The 10,756-nt window shown below is 38.0% G+C and overlaps 1 protein-coding gene across 5 annotated transcripts in view; it reads left to right on the forward strand.

Moving 5' to 3' along the window:
• ARHGAP32 (Rho GTPase activating protein 32) overlaps positions 1-10,756 on the forward strand; it is a 279,471-nt gene that overhangs the window by 214,199 nt on the left and 54,516 nt on the right. For all 5 annotated transcript variants that reach the window (XM_073239491.1, XM_073239489.1, XM_037000879.2 and 2 more), the window contains one exon: positions 6,693-6,774. In XM_073239491.1, coding sequence (XP_073095592.1) covers positions 6,693-6,774 — 82 coding nt within the window. The remainder of the gene's footprint in view (positions 1-6,692; positions 6,775-10,756) is intronic.

A 10,756-nucleotide genomic window follows, 5' to 3' on the forward strand; every position in this document is an offset into this window, starting at 1 on the left:
TGAGTCAGCAGCTTAGTGATGCTAGGTGAAGTCTGCAAGACTCTCTTGGCCTTTCTTTTAAGGGCAAATGATGGCTACTGCAGACCCGATCTTGATACCTGCCTTCACAGCAGAAAGAAGGGGACAGAATAGAAGCAGTAAAGCTGTATTTACGTGTTGTGGCCACACCTGGATGCAAGCAATCTGGGAAACTGAATAGTTTAGTTAATATTTAGTAATATTGTGCTTTATAGTAAAGGGAGACAAGTGATCAGGGATTGAAGGTAGGCATTAGATGAACCTCCTATATTAGATCTCTACCTAGTACACAATAGAATTTTCCCTCATATACCTAAACCTAATGCATCAAGAAAATTTAAACAGTGGAAATGTAACTAATATATATGATAGAGTCCCCCAAAGAAGTTTATTAAGCATTGTTCAGTCTTTATGAAGAAGTGATGGAAAGCTATTTTTATTTACTAAGAGATATTCAAGTTTAGAAAATAGACTAGGTGCTTTCACACAAACTATTGAGGTAGCTAATGTTATCCCCATTTTTACAAATTAAGAAACTGAGGGAGATGTTAAATAATTTACTCCTGATCACAGAACCTAGTAAACAAATGGGTGGGCTGTGCTTAGAATCTAGCCTTCTCTATAGCAAACTGCAGAAAATGTTGATAAATTGAGATGAATTAGAATTTATGGAAAGAATGATATGTGATAAGGAAGAGACTTAAGTACACACATGCAAAAGGTGGTATTATGTGTTATCCACATGCAGCAGCTGGAGCCCTGTAGGTCTTCTGGTAGCCCACATACTGGGATAATAATAAATAACATCTAATGAGGCTTACTCTGTACATTTTGTTTATACTCATCCATTTAATTCTTATAACAACCTTTATGAGCCTAGGTACTATTTTATGTTTAGATGAAGAAACTGAAACAGAGGCTGGTTACATACCCCATCTAGCAAGTGGCAGACCTAGAATCGAACCCAGCACTCACTCTTGAGGCTATACTCTTAACCATTACGTCATACATGCTCTCATAATAAATGATTTGTGTAAGAGAGGCATAAGGATTTTTTAAGTTGATTCTTACCTGGTTCTAACCAATCTTGGAAGAAATTTCTAGTTATTTAGTTAAAAAAGACTTTTGGTAAAATATAGTATGGAGTTTCACCAATAAAACAAGTACTTAAAGTGTCATTTTAGAAGGCAATGCATAGACTTTAAGAACCCCAAATTCAAATCTTTTAAACAAAATTGCTAATCTGTTAATAACCCCTTTTCAGCTCATGATAACTAGTTACTTATTCATAATTTTAAGAATTAACATAGAATATTGATCCAGAAATTGAAGTAAGAATGCAGCAAATGAGTATGTGAAATAATTCTGCACAGATGGAAATTATACAGCTCAGAACTTCATGATGAATCATAACTCTTGGAAGACTATTGCATTTTTCCCCAGAGTCTGTCAACAAGGGATATACAAAGTAATGTAGTTTTCATGTTCAGCTTTAACATCTGCTGCAGAGCAGTCCAATTATATTCTTTTTTTTTTTTTTTTTTTTAGGAGAGCAAGGTACAGTCTTTTATTTAGAGATAAAGTGAAAGGACAGAGCTCCCGGCTCACGCCAGGAGGGGACAAGAGAGTCCGTAGTGGTGCATTGTCTAGGGGGTTTTATAGGCAGTTGAGGATTTTTCGAGAACATGAAAAAACTTAGGGGTGGGGACTTGTTAAGTGGTCCCTGAATATTAAAAATTAACTGTAAGGAATTTCCTGCCTTGATTTCTCTCTGGGACACTGGCGCCTTGGTCTGGGAACATATCGAAAGGCTGCCTGCCCAGCCCCCAAGGTGGGCCGAGGTATTGTCTACTTGCTAAAGAATCTTGCCTCTTGAACTTCCTGGGTGTTAAAATGCAATCTTATCTTTAAGATGGAATTCTTCCTGCCTTTAACTATGCCGTCTACAGCTGGGTCTGCAGCTAAGTTAGTTGCTCAGTTTGCAAAATCACCTTGTCAGGTCTGAAGGAGGAAAGACAGCACATAGGCCTGGGCCTTTTAGCATGCTAAAGTGAATCCTACACATGGCTACAAATGATTAGCATAATAAAACATGTTCTACTCTTCTTTATCTGGGGAACAGATTTCACTGGAGAATGATTCTAGAGCTCAATGTTTAACATAGAGTTTTAGCGAGGCGTGGGGGTGGGGCGGGTTTCCTTACATGTAGTTACATTGCTCTCACAGCAAATATCCCACCCTGCCCCCTCCAGAGGCCCTCACTCTATTCTGACTACATCTATGGTCCCTGTCTCATTCCCCCCTCTACAGATAGAGACCCTAGCTGCTCCTAGGGGAAAGGGGGCAATGACCGCTCTGGCTGCTTCATGCTGAGAGGGGGCACAGTAAGGGGTGCAGCTAGGTCTCCATCAGTGGTCATTTGAGAGGGCCTCGGAAGATGGGCACTTCCGTTCCAGGTTCTATTTCTATTACTGTTTGCAGTTTTGTGGCTTCTAGGCAAGATAGAACAAATCATGTTATTAAGTTAAGTAGCAATGTCTGGAGTTGAATTTTCCATTCCGGAAGGACAAACTTGATGAGATTAAGAATGCATGGTTGAATATGAGAACTAGAAATAGTAAAACTTTAATTGAAATGATAGGAGAAAACTAAAACCTCTGGGAAATCATAGCCAGATATTTTGAAGAAGCTAGAATTCTGGATCTAGTTTATGTCCCAATGACTAGTACTAGGATTTAGTATGGACAAGGCTGCATTATTGAAACAATGCTTTTCTCCAAAATCACTCTCATTTTTGTTAAAAGTAACCAGATTAAGAAAATAATTAACACTTGGCTTTATTATTTGCATAAGTGCAGCAAGAAGAGCAACTGATTACATAGGCTCTTTTAAATGTGCTTTGCTGGAACTTTTTGTAAGGAATTTCAGATTGAACTTTTAAAGGCCTCTCCAGGCCAGAAAGCCAAGTAAGACTTGCCCTCAGGTTTTGCCTGCAGTACTTGTAGATTTGGGTGAATTCTTCTCTTCTCGAGGTCAAGACATCCTGAGGTTCCTGCACCTGCCAGGAAGTGACCTTCCTTACTCACCTGGTAAGGCTGCTGGGAACTCTGTAAGTAAGGTGCCAGGCCTGTTCTTCCAAAGGCCTTTGTTGGCTTTATAAAGTCAACCTTAGTTCCTTAAAGCTGTTCATATCTGAGCTTTACACACATGTCTCTCAGGTATGACATTCCAGTCAAAGCCTTGGTAGTATAGTCTGTGTTTTTAATTGGTCCTCTTACAAGGAAAGCAGGTTCTTATTGATCTTATGCAAATACTGCCATGAAATATAAAAATACTGAAAGCTTTTAAATTCTTGAGGGGTCAGGTAGAGAGAAAGATAAATGTTTCAATTCTGCTTATAAAGGTATTGTCATTTATGAAACTGTTGTCAGCTTAAGAGAAAAAGCTTAAAACACTTTATCAGCAACATTTGAAACAAAGCCACAAAATCATCTTCCTTAGTTTACTTAATCCTATGTAACCAATACCTGTTCTGCTGAAATCTAGTTCTTTACTAGTTTAGGAGTAATAAAACAGTGACTATAATTGACAAAAGACTTAAAAATGACAATGGTTAAAGATCTGATGAGAGCTTACTGTAAGACAGTTGACATAAGGAAATTCTGACATTTCTGTAACATATAACATTCAGTAACAAAGTTTAGCATCATTCCCTTTGACAGTGCTTTCCAGGTAATTAAGCAGGTAATTATATATCAGATAAATAAGCCAAATTAGCCAAATACTTTCTCTAAGGGCAAAGAAAGCTTGTACATATGGGACTTCTGACCATTTTCCTTCTTTGAGGCAAAATAAATCTAGCTGCATAACTGTATTATATAGTGTACTTCCTTCAGAGGGCCAAACCTCTCCATCAGAGAGTTTGTATTGAGGCCAGGTTTGTGTGCAGAAGAAGATGAGGCACTTCTTTCTCAGGGTTTGGGGATCGAATTGCTCCCACTTCCTCAGAATGCATGCCAGAGGCGTGTCTGGCTTTAACCTTGAAGAGGATGCTCCCATCTGAAAGAGAGAGAGAGAGAGAGAAAGACGGGTGTCCAGCACCTGGTCAGCCTCTCTCTCTGTGAGGGCGTCCCCTCGCCTTGGAGCTTAGTTGATAGTGGTCAATCACCCCCTCTGCCAGGCCTACTGGACTTAACCACTCCTTACCAGCGTGGCCTGCACCTTGCCTTGATTCCCCTCTTGCTTTCCCACCAAGCAAGAGTCGCCTCGGAGCTCTGGATTTAGTGGGACCTTACCAGTGGGCTCCTACTTACGCCTTTTGGGAGTTTCCCTAGTTTTCTCTGCACGAGCTTTCTTTGAGTGCTCCCTGCCTGTCTGATAAGTGCAGGGACTGTGTGACTTCTTGCTGCCAGAGCCCTGATCTAAGTCACAAGCCTGTTTTGCTTTCCCGGGGCTGCAGAAAAGGAAATGCCTAGCCCAGGATGACTGCCTCTAAGGAAAGGAGATCAACAGAATAGAGCCATTTACATGTTGGTCTCAGGTTTCAGCTTGATTACTTCACAGACTTCATTTACATTACACAGGAGAAAGTGGCGCAGGCCTAAGAGGACTGCTTTGAATGGGCAGCAAGGGAGCTTTTTGCTAAGGCTAGAAATAAAATTCAGGGGCTGCCACGGACATTTACGGGGGTGAGGGGGGGCAGGTGTCTATACTCTCAAACACCAGTTTCTGCCACTGCCTGGAAATTATCCCACTAGTCACCTACTGTAAGAAATCTGATCACTGAGACAAGAGGTCGGGGGTCATCTGCGACTCTCGCATAGGCAGCAGCCTAGCCAGAGGTTCACTCAGCGCCATTGGATCAATCGGCTGGAGCCAAGATCTAAGGACCACTGTCTACTAGTCCGGTCTGCCCTCAGAGTCCGCAGATTAGGATAGGAAAGTAGGAAAATGGCACAGCGACTCCCCGACATTCCCGTTCGTCTGGAGGCGGGGGATCAAGGAGCAGCAGACACCGGGAGACCTTTCACCCGAGACTTAAGACTGGTAGCCGACGCTAATCGTCTTTTAAGTGGCTAACGGGTGCCCAGACACATTTTTATGAGATAAAAAGTACAGCATTTAGTTAGGAATAAGAGCGGAGCGTGGATCTCCTACCTTGCGGTGGTGAGCATCGGGTTCCGTGAAATTAATGAATTTAGAAGGGAGTTAGGAACGCCCCCTGCCTCACTGAGGCCAGGGCAGCCTGAAGAAGCAGATTGGAAGTCAGAGACAGAGAAAGAGGGACGCTCCTCACAGACACCCAATTGGGCTGTCGGGATCTGATTCCAGACACGCGGGCCTTTGAGAAGCCACTGAAGTGTAGCCTCAGCCTAGACTCTCGCAGTTGCCCATGGCTTTCCTCAGTCCCTCGCATCCGAGGAGATGCCTTTGAAAGGGAATCCTGGCCTCCACTCAACTGACATTCCCGGCTCCCAAGGGAGACAGGGGATCCACTGAGGGAGACGCAGGGGAACCTGTCGCTCGAGACTTTGAGATCGGCAGCCAGGCTAGTCCCATTTTAGTGGCTGACGAGCGCCCGATGTTGTGTGCCACAGACGGCTTCTTTCTATGAGGACAGCAAAAGAAAAGGCAGGCTTGGATGCCGATACTCACCTCCGAAGTTATCCCGGACGAGCCCCCAAAGATGATGCCGGGGTTTTTGTTTGCGGAGCCGAAGAATGAGCTTCACAAACAGTCAAGGTAGGAGAGCAAGGTACAGGCTTTATTTAGAGATAAAGTGAAAGGACAGAGCTCCCGGCTCACACCAGGAGGGGACAAGAGAGTCCCCATTTATATTCTTATTTAAGGAAACATCTATAAGTATTGGTAAAGATTTTCTTTTTACTTTTGTTTCCAGATACTTTTGTATCTATGTATTTATTCTGTTGGCTATACAGTATCTCTGGATGACCTGGAGCTCAGTCTTTTCCTAATACAACTTCTTAAGATTCTGTACCTAATACCATGAGCAATTTGCTACTGGGTCAAAGTGATGTTTTTGCAAAAGCCAGAGTCTGTCAATACATCTGAGAATAGCTATTTTCTTCTCTCTTACTTCCCTACCTCTCTGTGCAGTACTAGCTCTTTAACAACAGTAAATACCAGGATTTTAAATGCCCGATGGTTTCACCAGTTTACTTTAGCCTTGTCATTTTTCATGAAAGCTATGAGAGAATGAAGAGAATTTTTTAAAAAATTGAATGTGGTTTAGCATTGGTTTTTAAAAAATTATAGAGAAGACAACAAATATAAAAATTAATAGAGATGTCAACACAGCTAGATAGAGATTTCAGTGAAGTACATTATTGAAGGGTAAAAATTATACCTACTGCATGCATAGGTTGGTATCAGACTGACTAATTGGTGTAAGAAAAGGTTTGGGAAATTAAAAGCTAAACTGAAAAAGCAGACTTAGATTTTTGGACAAATAAAACACATAACTCTGCATACTCATAGCAACAGATTGTTATGTTATTTGTTTGTGTAATTGGCATCATCTGTGATTTAGAATCTTGGAATAATAGAATCACTTGGGACAAACTCTGGAGGACATTACTGGAATTGAATTGGCAGTGTTCACGCACTGATCTGTTCTCTGGTTTAGAATCCTCTTTGCTGCTCTTCCTCCGCAGGTAGGACTCTTCCCTGGACACTGTGTTGAGTTAATCAATCAAAAAGTTCCCCAGTCAGTGACCAACTCAGTGCCAAAACCAGGTGAGTACATTTTATCAACTACTTAGAGCTTCAGATTTTTCTCTTCTAGTCAAACACATAGCTTGTTCTACTATTTTTTTGCATTTATTCACATAATATGCATTCTCAAGTTTATGTGGTTTTGTTTTTAATATCTTCTTATATCTCTGTTGATCATTTCACAAACATTTATGTCCATTCAAAATTTTAGAGTCTTAGAGAACTATTTGCCTTATTAAGATTTGTCATTATTTGTTTTTATAATTATATAGTAGGAATATAACTTTTTAATGAATAAAATAATAAATGAAAATAACAGGTGTAAAGAACCGAGATAGAGATGGTTATGATTTGCTGAATACTAACACATGAAGGGACTGTATATTTTATCAATTTATATTAACATTAAAGCTATTTTAAACAATGTTTATTACTTACATAGTATATTTACAATGCTGTATAAATATGTGGAGTATTTCACAAATAAGTAAAGCAATGTTAAAGAGGGTAAAAATCAAGAAAACAGATATTTTTTTAAATGAGTAGTTTAATCTGGGAAAATTCTACAGAATATCCATTCTGAAACTTTTTAATGTGATATGAATTTTTTAAATGAAAATAAAAACAAAGATTAAAAGATGGGAGGGAAAAGGAAGTAATGAAATTTATTTCCCCTGGTTGTATTACATTCCCTCTGCCCTTCTCCATCCTCCCCCACCCCTTGCATCCTCCCAATAAAAGAAAAAGAAGAATTTCTAGGCCTCAGAACTTAATTTGGACTGTTTTCCTTTAAGTATCTTCTAGGTTTAGGACCATTGTATGTATCTTTGTAGTTTTGATTTACATTTCCCTGATGGCTGATGATGATAAATATCTTTTTATGTGTTTATTACCTATTTGTGTATCTTTGGAGAAATGTCTATTCAGATCCTTTGCCCATTTTTTTATTTGGGTTATTTGTCTTTTTATCATTGAGTTGTAAGTGTTCTTCATATACTCTAGATACAAGTCCTTTATCCTTTCTTGATGGTGTCCATTGAAGCATCAAAGATTTTAATTCTGACGAAGTTCAGTTTATTCTTTCTTTTGTCATTTATGTTTTTGGTTTCTTACCTAAGAAGTCTTTGCCTAACCTAAGGTTAAGATTTGCTCCTCTATTTTCTTCTAAGAAGTTTGTAGTCTTATGTTTTAATTAATTTTTGAATTCTTGTATATGGTATTAATTTTTGTATATGATATGAGGTCCAATTCCACTGTATATCTAATTGTCCCAATACTGTTTGTTGAAAAGATTATTTCTTGCCCATTGAATTATCTTGACTCCATTGTATAAAATCAGCTGACCTTAGACAGATGAGTTTATTTTCAGACTTTGAATTCTAGTCTATTGATATGTGTCTTTTTTTAGCCAGTACCAGCCTGTCTTGATTACTGTTACCTTTGTTCTGGTCCCCTTGCAATTCCATATGAATTTTATAATCAGTTTGTCAGTGTCTACAGAGCTTTTATACGGATTTTGATATGGATATTATTAAATCTGTATATCAATTTGGGAAGTATTACCATCTTACCGGTATTTGTTAAATCTTCCAGTCCATAAGCATGAGATGTTTTTCCATTTATTAGGTCTTCTTCAGTTTTGTTCAGTGTTTTGTAGTTTTCAGAGAATAAGTTTGCATTTCTTTTGTGAAATTTATTTTTTTCTTTTTATGCTATTGTAAATTGAATTGCTTTCTTAATTTCATTTTCTTATTGTTCATTGCAAGTGCATAGAAATACAATTAAGTTTTGTATATTAATTTTGTATCCTGACACCTAGTTGAAATGTTTATTAGTTCTAATTGTTTTTTAGAGGATCCCTTGAGATATTCTATATACAAGATCATGTCATCTGTGAATAGACATATTTTTACTTCTTCTTTTCCCACTGGAGGTTTATTTCTTTTCCTTGCCCAGCTGCCCTAGCAAGAACTTCTAACACAATATTGAATAGAAGTTTCAAGAAAGTATATGCTTTTTTCATTCCTAATCTTAAGAGAAAACATCTAGTCGTTCATCATTAAGTAAGAGGTTAACTGTGGGCTTTTTGTAGATGCCCTTTATCAGGTTGAGAAAGTACCCTTCAATTCTTAGTTTGTTGAATGATTTTACCATAAGAGGTTGTTAGAATTTGTCAAATACTTTTTATTTATCTATTGAGATGATCATAGCTTTTTGTGGTCACTATTTTAAGGTATTAAAATTCAACATAAAAAATTTATTTTGATTTCTTGTGCCTTATTTTTATACATTTCTGCTGAAAAACAAGCTTAACATATTCATTCTCAAGTCTCATCTTTGATAATTTTATCTCAAGAGAGACACCATAAACTGAATTTTTAAAAATTAGCTTAACATTGATATTAAACTGTGGAAATCAAATACTTTCGCATGTTTTGAATGAGAAAGTGACATTTTTAATAGTGCTAACCTCCAGAAGCTTTTAAAACTTAAGTTAATCAGTTATTGATAGTTCTGGAAAATAGTTTTCTATTAATAGATCTGTATGACATTCTTAATTCTAAATTAGTAATGACATATAATGACAGCACACCTTCAGAAGATAATATTTTATCTTTTGTGAGCAGCATTACAGGATTGGCTTAGGGAAATGAGCATATTTAATACATTTTGGAAAGGATGATGTGAATTCTATCATCCTCAGGCTTGTTTCACACTTTAAAACTGTCTTTGACTACAGTATAAACAACTTGAATGTTCTATTTATTTTTAACATTACCATCTGTTACTGTTAGGTGCCAAATCTGAAAGGTGCAGCTATAGTTTGAGACTAAAATTTAAAGCTCTCTATATTATTACACAACAAGGGCAGTGGGAAACATTTTCCCTTTGGAACTCTTCTTAAAGTTCTCAATATGTTCAATATTTGTGTATGTAAAAATAAAATTAATGAGTCACCATGTCCTGACCAAGATAGCAAGTATATATGGTAACTTAAGGAAAAGGGGTGTGTGAGAGTGAGAGAGAGAGAGAGAGAGAGAGAGAGAGAGAGAGAGAGAGAGAGAGAGAGAGAGAGAGAGAGAAGAAGAAAGAAAGGGGAAGAAGGGTAGATTGTCCATAAGAAACTGGTAGTTCAGTCACCACAGGTTATGGTTCAATGGAAGAAGATGAGGCTGAGATGGGAGGAAAAGGGAGGGAAAGCATATGTGATTTTCTTTGTGTCTATCCTGCTTGGAGTTTACTGAGCATTGGATCTATTTGTTAGTATCTTTCTTCAGGTTTTTAATGTTCTCAGCTATTATCTCTTTGAAGAGAGAATTGCCCAAAAGAACTGTTCGAACTAACATTTTCCCACATTATCCAGAAAAGAAAGAAAGATATGTGGGAAAGGGAGGAGGAAAGTGGAAAGAGGGTGCAGAGAGAAGAAAAGTAAACCCTGCTTTTGAGACATGACCTTCTAAAAATAAAGGACTAGGGAATTTAGACAAAACCTTTCCTCTAAAAACAGTTAGAAAATTTGGACAGAAGTATAACAATGTCTCTTTGAAACATTGAAGAGTTACTAAGGCAGTAAACAATTACTGGGATAAGGTTAAGCAGAGGAAGGAAATCCAGTGAAGTGACCCCAGTATATGGATGTGTGATTCTCCTAGGGTATCTGCGGACGGAGTAGAGAAAGTGGTAGGGGAGTAGAAATTGTAGTTCCGAGCCCAGTAGGGCAGGTTGCTGATAAATGCTCCAGCTCTGAGTTGGGACTTTTGTGGAAATTCACAGCTGATTCTAAAATTTATATGGAAATGCTGAGCTAAAGATTACCAATAAAAATTTGAAGAACAAGAAAGTGGGAAACTTACTCTAATAGATACCAAGATTTATTGTTAAATCTTCATTAATTAAGATACTGGTACCAGTGCAATGATAGACAAGTGGATCCATGAAACAGAATAGAGTCTAGAAACAAATCTGTGCATATATATATATATACACACACACACACATACAT

The sequence above is a fragment of the Manis javanica genome, chromosome 6 (genome assembly GCF_040802235.1).
Source record: "Manis javanica isolate MJ-LG chromosome 6, MJ_LKY, whole genome shotgun sequence".
In the NCBI taxonomy this organism is placed as follows: Eukaryota; Metazoa; Chordata; class Mammalia; order Pholidota; family Manidae; genus Manis; species Manis javanica.